Source organism: Aquarana catesbeiana, linkage group LG09, assembly GCF_042186555.1.
Source record: "Aquarana catesbeiana isolate 2022-GZ linkage group LG09, ASM4218655v1, whole genome shotgun sequence".
Taxonomy (NCBI): domain Eukaryota; kingdom Metazoa; phylum Chordata; class Amphibia; order Anura; family Ranidae; genus Aquarana; species Aquarana catesbeiana.
In genome coordinates this window covers 31,003,779-31,017,466 of record NC_133332.1, presented here as the reverse complement: position 1 = coordinate 31,017,466, position 13,688 = coordinate 31,003,779, and the positions used below count along the sequence as shown (strand labels likewise).

At 44.4% G+C, this 13,688-nt stretch overlaps 1 protein-coding gene across 5 annotated transcripts in view; it reads right to left on the bottom strand.

Annotated features, from left to right (window-relative positions):
- PFDN6 (prefoldin subunit 6) overlaps positions 1-13,688 on the bottom strand; it is a 34,313-nt gene that overhangs the window by 3,978 nt on the left and 16,647 nt on the right. For 4 of the 5 annotated variants that reach the window (XM_073598209.1, XM_073598210.1, XM_073598208.1 and 1 more), the window contains exons 2-3: positions 7,786-7,849; positions 4,577-4,647 (exon numbers count right to left, since the gene is read on the bottom strand). In XM_073598209.1, the coding sequence (XP_073454310.1) occupies positions 4,577-4,647; positions 7,786-7,849 (135 nt within the window). The other variant, XM_073598212.1, reaches the window with a different exon arrangement.

Here is a 13,688-nt window from a genome sequence, read left to right as displayed (position 1 = left end):
GTGTACCTTTCCTAGCTGCATACTAAAAAAAATATATGATATATAAATATATTGTAGTGCTAATACAATCAAAAACAAAAGCAGCGCTTTCTCCTTGTGAGTGTTCCACCAAAGGGATACAATCTTTGTTCAAAGTATGAATCAATTGCCCTTATGCACTGTGACAGCCGCCCACTTTGTGTGTTCCCGCTGCTCCTTCCATACAGAAAACGCCCACGCCACGTCAGGGCGGCTGTCACAGTGCATACTGACGTTTGATTCATACTTTGATCAAAGGTTTTATCCCTTTGGTGGAAAACTCACAAAGGAGAAACATTATTTCCTGATCATATATCTATGAGTTTGCTGCTGTCCTATAATTTAGACAGCAATACCATCTGGTGAGTGTGCATTTGTACCCATCAGTGGAGGCACAACACTGGAGACAAGTTTGGGTGAAAGGAGTCACTTATGCGGACTGTCACATTTCCTTGCACGATTTGGACTCTTTGTTCTTTTTTTTCTGTTTTTCAGACCATTATATGTTTTATATTACCATTTGATGTTATTCACTAGCGCTGCTTTGTTTTTGAGCTACTTCTCTGTTTGACAATTGTCTGAGCGTGACAGATTCATGTGTGTTTGATGGAATGGAAATCTGTCTCATGCAGCAACTGTACAACTTCTGAAGAAGAAAGTTATACAATTAACACCTACATGGAAGACGTCTTATTATACTCCACTTTTCTTGGATCTGACGTGGGGTTTACCTCTTCTGTTGCAGCAATCCCAACAGACAAGAACACTGTTGCCACGCAATATTGATGCACATGTCTGGATTTATAATTCCAGTGTCACGCGGTCTTCAGAGAGTTGTCGGACAATGTAAACATTTTTATATATACAGTTGTGCTCATAAGTTTACATACCCTAGCAGAATGTATGATTTCTTTGCCATTTTTCAGAGAATATGAACAACAACACAAAAAACATTTCTTTCACTCATGTTTAGCGTTTGGCTGAAGCCATTTATTATCAATCAATTGTGTTTACTATTGTTAAATCATAATGGCAACAGAAACCACCCAAATGACCCTGATCAAAATTTTACATACCCTGGTGATTTTTGCCTGATAACATGCACACAAGTTGACACAAAGGGGTTTGAATGGCTTTTAAAAAGGTAACCATCTTCACCTGTGATCTGTTTGCTTGTAATTAGTGTGTGTGTATAAAAGGTCAATGAGTGTCTGGACTCCTGACAGACCCTTGCATCTTTCATCAGGTGCTGCACTGACGTTTCTGGATTCTGAGTCATGGGGAAAGCAAAAGAATTGTCAAAGGATCTGCGGGAAAAGGTAGTTGAACTGTATAAAACAGGAAAGGGATATAAAAAGATATCCAAGGAATTGAGAATGCCAATCAGCAGTGTTCAAACTATTTAAGAAGTGGAAAATGAGGGGTTGTGTTGAAACCAAACCACGGTCAGGTAGACCAACTAAAATTTCAGCCACAACTGCCAGGAAAATTGTTCAAGATGCAAAGAAAAACCCACAAATAACTTCAGGTGAAATACAGGACTCTAAAAACATGTGGTTTGGCTGTTTTAAGATGCACAATAAGGAGGCACTTGAAGAAAGCCATTACTACGCAAATGCCACAAAGTATCCCGCTTACAATACGCCAAACAGCACAGGAGACAAACCTCAAACCTTCTGCCAAAAAGTTATTTGGAGTGATGAGACCAAAATTGAGCTTTTTGGCCACAACCATAAACACTACATTTGGAGGAGTCAACAAGGCCTATGATGAAAGGTACACCATTCCTACTGTGAAACAGAGGTGGATCGCTAATGTTTTGGGGATGCGTGAGCTACAAAGGCACAGGAAATTTGGTCAAAATTGAAGGCAAGATGATGAATGCAGTATGTTATCAAAAAATACTGGAGGAACATTTGCATTCATCTGCCAGGAAGCTGCATATGGGATATACTTGGACATTCCAACATGACAATGATCCAAAACACAAGGCCAAGTCGACCTGTCATTGGCTACAGCAGAATAAACTAAGTGAAGGTTCTGGAGTGGCCATCTCAGTCTCCTGACCTTAATATCATTGAGCCACTCTGGGGAGATCTCAAACGTGCCGTTCATGCAAGACAGCCTAAGAATTTACAGAAACTGGAGGCTTTTTTGCCAAGAGGAATGGGCAGCTTTACCATCTGAGAAGATAAAGAGCCTCATATACAAATACCACAAAAGACTTCAAGCTGCCATTAATACTAAAGGGGGCAATACACGGTATTAAGAACTGGGGTATGTAAACTTTTGATCAGGGTCATTTGGGTAGTTTCTGTTGCCATTATGATTTAGAAAGAGTAAACACAGTTGATTGATAATAAATGGCTTCAGCCAAACACTAACCATGAGTGAAAGATTTTGTGTTATCATTCATATTCTCTGAAAAACAGCCAAGAAATCATAAATTCTGCCAGGGTATGTAAACTTATGAGCACAAGTGTAATATAATATATATATATATATATATATATATATATATATATATATATATATATATATATATATATATATATATATATATACACATACATACATACACACACACATACATATATACACACACACCTAAAAAGGAGGGCAAAAAGGGACATGAAGTAGGTGTGATGTGAAAGCTTCAATGAAGGGCCAGCAACAACCATCAGTCCAGAAAATAGCAAATGCCCGGATGACTAAAGAAAAGGGGTCTACGTATGTAGCTGCTAGAATGAAGGATCTCCAGCGCCCCATGTACCTGATGATAAAGAAGGGACCCCCTGTTCAGGGCCTACGAAACTTGCCTCCGATCCAGACGAATATCCAGAAAAGGGGTTTAGGATTCGAGCCTAGTTTGGCAAGTAAACCTGGACATAAGGACGAACTGTTTGTAGTGAGAGGATGCATGGGGAGAGGGAGAAAGAACAGACCCGAGGAATATTTCAGAGAAGGACAAATACTTTAATCCGACACAGTTACTGTGGTACAGTAATATAACCACGAACCCCTGGCTTATCCATCTATTCTAATGATGGGAAAGTTGTAAGCCTAGTAAAAGAGAACTGCTTAGAGCACTAACTGGGAACAGCGCCAAGGGTAGAAGACAGGAAGTCTGAAACACCACGAAAACCTGTCTGGTAGCCGTGCCAAAGAGAACATCCCTGACTTCTCTGAATACTCTTATGATGGCTTAGAGAGGGTGAGCTGCAAAAAATAGACAGACTGACAGGAGTTTTTAGGGGCCTGAAATGCTGGTCCCCCGATAGATACTTGACAGTGTTGGCAGATGAGGCCAAATTGCAGAGGCAATATACAGCGAAAGCTGAGACATGAGCCTATGAAACCTTCCCACCCTTGGTAGAAGCCCTCGGAATACTGTGGATAAAAGAACCATTGGCCAGATCGATCACCTGTGACCAAGCTTGCCCCCAGTTCTACATGGCACTGTAAAGAAATTCCAACATCACCTGCAGGCGCACTGAGAAGAGCAGGAGCCGGGGTCGCAGCTGACATCTCCGCTCTAGCCAAGCGGGCTATGATCCCCTCCATCCTAACAATTGTAGTATGGATGTTAAGAGCGCATAAGTACTGCATGAATCTGGGTTAAAGAATCATGCATAGAAACATGTTCTGCGCTGGTGGATGGAAGAGGTTGGGACAGAGTTGGGAATAACAACCTAAAAAGGTACTGCCCACCCCCCAGCTGAGGACAGGAAAGGGGTACACCAGCGATAAAACTGAGGTACCCACAGACCGTGGTGGGTAGTAGTAATGGTGAATGTGCATGTATGGTATACGGGCGAGAAGATTGTGGGACGACAATCAATCAAAAACAAAACCTCAGCCCGTATGGATCGGTAGACGTGACAGACCCTGGATGTGTGCACTAGCTGACAGAAATGCTATGAACGAAAGGCTACGGCAGCAAAATGCAACGAATGACCAGCGACGAATGACATGCCATGACAGAAATGCTACGACCGAAAAGCTGCGACAGGAATGCTACCCTCGAAAGCTACGACAGAAATGCTGCGAACGATGGCTGATGCTGACAGATTGAAAAATCCAGCAAGAGCACCGAGCAGATCTAGAATTAACATCTGTCATACAGTAGTGTAATGGTATGCTAATGGTATGACAGAAATGCTACGAACGAAAACCTACAAACGAAAAAAAAACTATGACATGAAAAACATGCTGGACATAACCGCTATGACAGAAAACGCTATGATGAACCCACTGTGACAGAACCGCTATGACAGGACAGCAGACCCCGCTGAAAAGAACTGCTGTGACCGATCTGCTATGACAGGAAAATGCCATGACCGAACCCACTCGCGAAAGCACCGCTTATGACTGAACATGCAGTGACAGGAACACTATGACTAAACACCGAATGACAGCGCCTGCTGCCAGCACCTGAACGACAGTACCCGCTGTGACTGTGACACGGGTGGGGCTTAAGGTATAATCTAAAGACAAAATATTATATTTCCCAGGCTGTCCCATTCTTGCATAGAGGATTTCCACAGCACACACTCACCTCTTTCACGATTTTGTTCTCGGTGACCTGAGCCTCTAGTTTCTGCCGGGCAGCCATACTAGTGCTGATATCTGCAACAAGACAGCAGCACACAGGTCAACAGGCAGGTGTGAGAAAACAGGAGCTGAAATTAAGTCCCAAAATCCACTTTTTGCTTAAATAAATAAATAAATAAATTTATATATATATATATATATATATATATATATATATATATAATATATTTTTTTTTTTTTCTCCAACATTTGCAGAAAAAAATGTGCCTTTTATTATTATTTTGCATACGATCCTACAAACCATTGCAATACCGATCAGTGGATAGAGAGTGCAATGCACAGGCTCCTGCAGACTATTCCTCCAGCTCTGTTCTCTGTAGCGAGGTAAAGACTTTTGGTAATAGAGCCGGAGGATGTGTCAGTGGAATAGGAGGGTGTGGTGATTACCAAATGTATTGAGAAATATGGGTCCCTATGCCAAACATCACAATGTTATACCCAAAATGTTCGCGTCTCTGGTTTCTCCCTCCCCGCCCTTTTTAAAAACACAGTAAATAAATAGAGACGCACCCAATGGAAATTTTTTTGTCGAAATGGTAACCGAAAATCCTTTTTTTTTTTTTTTTTACCGGTATATATATATATTTTTTATATAAAATTGTGTTATGTTCAACTTTTTAATTAATATCATGATTTAAACACTGCAAGGGTTGCCATGCTGAGACATCTTTCCCTATGAGATAACACTCCGTATTTTTAGGCACCCTTGGTTTTCCATTAGACTTGGCTTGCTTAAGTATCTCGGCTTATTTGACCCTGCTTTGGGACTTGTTTCGGTCAGCCTGCCCTGCCTGCCGTCTAGTGTCTGCTTTTCCATCCGGCTTAACCTCAAGTCTCAGTATCACATCTAACGAAAAAAACATCCCCTGAGGAAGCCGTAACAGTCGAAACATGTCGGGATAAGTCACCACTTCCTTTAATCTGTTGTTTAGATTTAGATGTGTAACTATATCTGCGTATCTTACGTACAGCCAATATTTTTAGAATTGTCTTCAAAGTAATAAACTCTGTCTTTATTTTCATATACTGTACTTTGGAGTATTGTAATTTAATTCCTTTGTCCGGCACCTTAAAAATCCCACCAAAAACTTCCCTTTGTCCAATCATGAATTTAAATGAATATGAATTTATTGTCGGCCATTATTGGCCCCTTTAGCGCAAGAAAAGCTCAAGAAAAATGCATTGTTTTAAATTCTATATCTTCACACCGGTCTGTTGTGCTTCTGTTGTGGTGTTAAAAATCTTGCTTGCTGCGTTCTTGGTCAGTTAAAGAAAACGCACCAAAACCCCCCCCCCTTGAAATGCAATGAAAAAGCAGCAAGAACGCATCTATAAACGCACCCGTGTTACGATTTTGATGCAGCTTTTGAGCCACATGACCTACGAAAAAAAACACACCATACGCACAGTAAAATCGTGGTTAAGTCGTGTGTCTTTTCAGCGCCATTATCAGCTCCTTTTTCTCTATCAACAAGATGCCATTTTCGGACGGCGAAATTTGAGTAATGAGAATTTAAAGAAAAACCTGTTTAACCCTTTCATGCCTAAGCCTATTTCTGACATTTGTTGTTTACAAGTTAAAAATCTGTATTTTTTTGCTAGAAAATTAAGTCGAACCCCCAAACACATACACATACATTTATATAATTTAAGCAGAGACCCTAGAGAATAAAATGGGGTTCGTTGCAATATTTTAGGTCACATGGTATTTGCACAGCAGTCTTTCAAACGCACTTTTTTTAGGAAAAAATACACTTTCATGAATTAGAAAAAAACAAAAAAAAAAAAACAAAGTTAGACCAATTTTTTTTTTCATAAATGTGAAAGATGACGTTACGCCGAGTAAATAGATACCCAACATGTCATGCTTTGAAATTGCGCACACTCGAGGAATGGCCACAAACTACGGTACCTAAAAATCTCCATAGGCGTTGCTTTAAAAACATTTTAGGATTAAAAAGTTAGAGTCAGGAGGAGGTCTTTTGCTAGTATTATTGCTCTCGCTCTAACGATTGCGGCGATATCTCATATGTGTGATATTAACACCGTTTACATACGCGGGCACGACTTACGCATGCGGTTTCCTTGCTGCGCGGGGACAGGGACGCTTTAAATAAAAAAAAAAAAAAAAAAAAAAAAGAAAAATTCTTATTTATTTTCTTTTACATTGTCACACTTAAAAAAAAAAATCTGCTCACTTTTATTGTTTCAGAAGAAATGTAAACATCCCTTGTGACAGTAATAGGTGGTGACCCCAAATCCCTTCTATGCGCTTCAAAGTATTCAGATCGCCAAAGACGGCGATTCTGAATACTGTCTTTTTTTTTTTTTAATCGGCGCCATTGGCAAACCGAGTAAACATTGTGACGTCGCTTCTGTGTTTTTACATAGGAGACTGGGACCAAGCCGTTTCCAGCTTGGTTCCAGTTCCAGTCTCAGCCTAGCCGGCGGAAGTGCCGGATCTTGGCTCGAGTCTCCCGGTGGGACGGAAGGCCCAGGAAGAGCAGTCAAAGAAGGGGGGGGGGGGGGGGGGGGACATCCCCTCCCGCTCCGTTGGGATAACAGCCGAGCGGCTTTTAGTCGGTTGTTATCCGTAAAGAGCCGACCATAAGCTCTAAAAAACACAAAAAAACAAAAAAAAAAAAAAAACATTACTGAGGGGTTGCCTCATCCCGGTATAACCCCTTAAAGCTGAGGCCGCATATGTGTGTACAGTCGACGCTAAGGGGTAAAAAAAAAAAAAAAAAAACAAAAAACCTTTTATTTACACATTTTATTTATATGTTAGGCACAGTGATGTCATCGCCGGGTCTCTGTGTTTCTCTGTGCAATGCAGGCAAATCATGGCAGGTGGGAGAGGCCTGCAGGGTGCTGTACAGAGCTTCCTGAGATCATCACAGCACACGGTCTCAACTCTTTCTTTCTTTCCCTCCCTCCCCAGGAAATGGGGCCGGCTTTATCTGACTTGCTGCAGCTTCTAGTGCACACTGTGAAAAGCTCACAGCATGCAGCGAAATCAGAGTAAAGCCATTTCAGTCCAGGAGATGAGCCGGTACAACTGTGCAAGAATGAAGGGAAGGCTGGAGGCCAGCTTTCAAATAATAGGAAACAAACCTTCCTCCATCTACAATCCTCCTCCGGTCCGTAGCTCACCTTTCTGGATCTGCTGGTACTTTGTCACCTCAGCTTGTAACTTCTCCTGTAATTGGGACGCCATCTAATAGAAAGGAGATGATTATAAATTAGCTTCTGTTATACTAATGAGAGGGTAGAACACAGAACAATCACTGTCTATGTAATCGGCCCCCAGCTATCATCTTATGTACCATCAACAAATACATTTCTCTTCTTTGTAACCATGGCAACATTGGTTTGTAGATAAAATGTATCATTATCTCAGAATGACAACCTTCATTAGAGGTCAGCACAGAGCTTGTGGGCAAATCACCGGCAGCCTGGACATTGTTGTGTATTACAGAGGGACCCATCCATCCGCTTCCCAAAAGGAAGTTCAAATAATAAAAAAATACAAAAAAACAGTTTATTAAATCCGTAGCCCCTGTTCACACTGAATGCGGCTTTGAAATCACGCGACTTCACTTGAAATGCAGGTCGGGTGTGACTTCCTGCACACATCTATGCAAGTCGCACCTGAAATCACCAGAAATAGTGCAGGACCTCCTCTTTCAAAAATCGGCGTGGCACCGCAAAGTCGGTGTCCCGCCGATTTGAGGGGTTTCGCTGCCAACAATAGGGTGCGACTTGTCATGCGATTTTGGACATTTCAAATCACATGACAAGTCACACCGGTGCGAATCGGGGCTCAAAGCTGAACTCCTGGGGGATTGAAGTGGTTGTAAACCCTTACATATACCCATTGAGGCGACTGATCTGAAGTGATACACAGAGATGAAACAAATCCTCCTACATAAGTTGTACCTATTTATCTGTTGTCTGACCCCTCTCTACATCTGTTCACAATCTAGAGCTTATAAAGCTTGTCTGAGAGCTCAGAAAAAAAGGGGGTGGAGAGCTGAAGTTACACTCTGCAGAGCTCAGTGAGGAGAGCTCTGAGAGCTGATTGCAGCCAAGGGACGGCAAGCCAAGCCAAGGGACGGCAAGCCAAGCCAAAGGACGGCAAGCCAAGGGACGGCAAGCCAAGCCAAGGGACGGCAAGCCAAGGGACGGCAAGCCAAGCCAAGGGACGGCAAGCCAAGCCAAGGGACGGCAAGCCAAGCCAAGGGACGGCAAGCCAAGCCAAGGGACGGCAAGGCAAGCCAAGGGACGGCAAGGCAAGCCAAGGGACGGCAAGGCAAGCCAAGGGACGGCAAGGCAAGCCAAGGGACGGCAAGGCAAGCCAAGGGACGGCAAGGCAAGCCAAGGGACGGCAAGGCAAGCCAAGGGACGGCAAGGCAAGCCAAGGGACGGCAAGGCAAGCCAAGGGACGGCAAGGCAAGCCAAGGGATGGCAAGGCAAGCCAAGGGACGGCAAGCCAAGGGACGGCAAGCCAAGGGACGGCAAGCCAAGGGACGGCAAGCCAAGGGACGGCAAGCCAAGGGACAGAGCTGTGGCTGTCAATTAGCTAGAGGTCCCCCCCCCCCCGTCACCATTTCTGTCATGGTGTCAGGAAAACTTGTCAAAAGTGACTCATGCTGATAGGGGAAGGAAGTAGCAGACAGAAACGACACTTAGTGCTCTGGATTGAGAGAAGTATACACTATAGAGGGATATGCTTTGTTCACATTTTACGTCTGATGTTTACCTACCCTTATACTGGGGCTGCCCCCCCACCCCACAAAGGATAAATGCCCATTTTTGGTTAGGGTACAAATAAGCAGTTTTACTCACCCCTCACTCCACTGGCAGCCGGCGCTCTCCTCTCCGTTGCTCAGCATCCACACTTACAATGCAGGAATGGCGCGATGATGCCACACTGCAACTGCAGACACTGAGCACTAATGTGGCTCCGAGGGAATCGAAGGCATAGAAGGGAGAAGTCTGCAGTATTTCTGCTTTCACATACACCCCCCCCCCCCAAATCCAGAGCTTTCCCTGCCACCTACAAGGCATGCGAATTCAGGATTAACCCTTTCACTACCAGAGCTATCCCCCCCCCCCCCACACACACTTATTTAAAACAAATCATTTTAGGCCTGAAGATTAGTTGAAACCCCCCAAACATGATATATTTTCTGAATAGTGGCAGCTCCAACTGTTTACGTCACACGATTTTAGCGCAGCAGTGGTACAGTGCTCTGTGCTGAGCGGCTTCCTGTTCATTTACAAACCGAAGCATATATAATATTGATCACTGACTGCATTCATTCAGATAAGGAAGGGGCCGGTAAATTACATATTTGCTGGCCCCTTACCCCCGCTCTCCGTCCCAAAAAAGATCCTCCCCAGCATTCAGCGGGAGGAGAGAAGGAAAGCCAGCAGGACTGTGGGGAAAGGGGGGAGGGGGTGGCAAGGGAGCATACAGGGGAATTAGGCAACGGAAGGAAGAAGGTCGGCATTTAGTGGAACAGATCCCCTGTATTTTCCTCCCTGCAGCAGCTGAATGCCAGCAGGACAGAGAGGGGGAGAAGTCGGCACCCAGCTGCTGCAAACAGGAAAACGCAGGGGATCTGTTCCTGGGGTTGGATGAGATACACCCGTCACCTCGACGGTTTGCCACTCCCCCCCCCCCCTCCGCTTTATTCACTTCTCACCAAAACCTGTGCTGTCTACCTTCACGTAAGCAATTCCCCGGCTCCTAGTGCCTGAAACATGCCGGGAAGACACCAGTGCCCATCAATAGGGACTAAGGGGCTTGTAGTGTGTAAACAGGATCCTTTTTTTTGTTTGTTAATCCAATGCCCCCATCCCCCGACCTTCTTGTTTATTCAATCAGATGCTAAACCAACCACTTAAAATCGATCAATAAATTGTATTTACCGATTTGATCATTTTGAAATTTTTCTCATTTTAACCCCTTGGCACCGGCTGCACACAAACACATACGGCCTCCATGCAGATGGGCCTCGGCGCTGAGCGGACGCATATTTGTGTTCATCAGTGCAAATGCAGCCAATGGAGAGAGCTTGTGATTGGGAGCTTTCTGATCACATGATCGCCAATCACAGCGGTCACATGATCATAAACCCCACCTCCCCGGCATTCTGAACCCCTTTTAAAGGGCCGGGAGGCACCGGCTCAAAGGGGTGGAGTTCCAATTTATTTATTTTTTTTTTATTTCCATCTTTAACCACTTGCCACATAACAGAATGACTAGGGCTGTGGAAATTAAAGATTAATTCCTCGGATTAATCGCTAATTTTTTTTTTTTTTTTTGATACTCGCCTCTCCGCCGGCTTCCGGGTCTTCAGGGAGTTCTGTCCGTGACGTCACCGGACTCCTCCCCCTTCCCCAAGTGCCTCCGTCTGCTAACAAAGGGAAAGGGGGGAGGAGTCCAGTGACGTTGATGTCCGTGACGTCACCAGACAGCGATGGTAAATATGGATGTGAGCTAAGTGTAGGCAAATTTGATAACCTCCGAGGATACGCACACTGGACCACCAGGGATGTCGCCCTCGACCACCACCAGGGATGTCGCCCTCGACCACCACCAGGGATGTCGCCCTCGACCACCACCAGGGATGTCGCCCTCGACCACCACCAGGGATGTCGCCCTCGACCACCACCAGGGATGTCGCCCTCGACCACCACCAGGGATGACGCCCTCGACCACCACCAGGGATGACGCCCTCGACCACCACCAGGGATGACGCCCTCGACCACCACCAGGGATGACGCCCTCGACCACCACCAGGGATGACGCCCTCGACCACCACCAGGGATGACGCCCTCGACCACCACCAGGGATGACGCCCTCGACCACCACCAGGGATGTCGCCCTCGACCACCACCAGGGATGTCGCCCTCGACCACCACCAGGGATGTCGCCCTCGACCACCACCAGGGATGTCGCCCTCGACCACCACCAGGGATGACGCCCTCGACTAGAGGTCGACCGATATGGGTTTTTCTCTGGCCGATGCCGATGCCGATATTTACAAATCGCGATGGCCGATGGCCGATATGTGATGCCGATTTTTTTGGGCCGATATATTAGGCCGATTTTTTTTTTTTTTACCTTCATCTCATAAAATCTAACAGTTAGACCCCTTTCACAATGGGGCGTTTTTCAGGCGCTTTTGGGCTAAAAATAGCACCTGTAAAGTGCCTGTCAAACGGCTCCCCTGCAGTCTCAGTGTGAAAGCCCGAGTGCTTTCACACTGAGGCGATGTGCTGGCAGGATATTAAAAAAAGTCCTGCAAGCAGCATCTTTGGAGCAGTGTATACCACCACTCCTGCCCATTGAAATGAATGCGCACCGCTGTTGAATCGCCTGCAAAGCGTTTCGGCAGCAGCGCTTCAGGGGTGCATTTAACCCCTTCCTCGGCCGCTAGCTGGGTTATAAGCGACCTGCTAGCAGCCGAATAGCGCCGCTAAAATGACGGTAAAGAGCCGCTAAAACTAGCAGTCTTTTACCGTCAACGCATGCCCGCTCCAGTGTGAAAGCAACCTTCAGTGATACGGAAATTTTTTTACATTTAAACATTTATTAAACAAAACAAACCTCCAATCAGTTCACTTGTATGTAGAATTTAGATAAAAAAAATATAAAAAAAACCTCTCTTAAATATTAAATACACAAAAACAGGTAATCAAAACTTCTGGATGAAAAAAAATGGGCTAACTTTACTGCTTAGTTTTTTTTTTTAATTTATTAGTGTTTTTTTTTTTTTTAAATTACATTTGAAAGACCGATGCGCAAATACCGTGTGACATAAAATATTGCAACAACCGCTATTTTATTCCCTAGGGTCTCTGCTAAAAAAAATATATATAATGTTTGGGGGTTCCAAGTGATTTTCTAGCAGAAAATACAGGATTTTTACTTGTAAGCAACAAATGTCAGAAAAGATTTAGTCTTTAAATGGTTAAACTGAGAACTTCTACACACGGAATTTAGTTCATTCAGAAGTGTAAACATTGTATCCTTCAGGTTCTTTTTATCAGATTTGGCAGGCTGCCCAGAGAGGGGGAGAAGTCGCTTCACACAGACAACTGCACTGACTTCTATTACAGAAGTCTTTTGCAAGTCGCGCTGAAGCTATATCGGCTTTTTTATCAGCACAATCGGCCGATGCCGATTAAGTAAAAAACACCAAATATCGGCCGATATATCGGCCGGCCGATATATCGGTCGACCTCTACCCTCGACCACCACCAGGGATGACGCCCTCGACCACCACCAGGGATGACACCCAAGGTGCACCAACGGGTCATGTTTTCAGGATTTCCCTCAGGTTCAAACAACTGTGGTAATTAATAAGGCAGTGAAACTGATTAAATCCCCTGTGCAAAATAATGGAAGGCCTGAAAACATGACCTGTTGGGGCGCCATGAGGACTGGAGTTGAGAAACACTGCCCTAGACCACCAGGGATGACACCCTAGACCACCAGGGATGCCAATCAGTGCCCACAATGGGCATCACGGATTGGCAGGCATTATTGTTTGGCACTGATTGGCATCCATCTGTACATCAGTGCCCATCCATGCCACCTATGTGCACCCGTCACCTATGTGCACCCGTCAGTGCAGCCCCATCAGTGAAGAAGAAAAACTTAACTTACTTAAAAAGTTTTTGTAACAATAAAAAAAAAAAAAAAAACATTTTTTCCAAAATTTTCGTTTTTTTTTTTTTTTTTTTTAATTTGTTTAGCAGAATATTATAATCCCAGGAGGTGATCAAATACCACCAAAAGAAAGTTCTATTTGTGGGAACAAAATGATAAAAATGTCGTTTGGGTATGACCGCGCAATTGTCATTCAAAGTGCTACAGCGCTGAGAACTGGTCTGGGCAGGAAGGTGTATAAGTGCCCGGTATTGAAGTGGTTAAAGTGTAACTAAATGCAGTTTTTTACATTTTGGATAGAGTGGAGATGGATTAGAACCCCTGTCAGGTTTTATTGCTGTGTCCCGGTTAGGTAGGCTCACCTATTTGT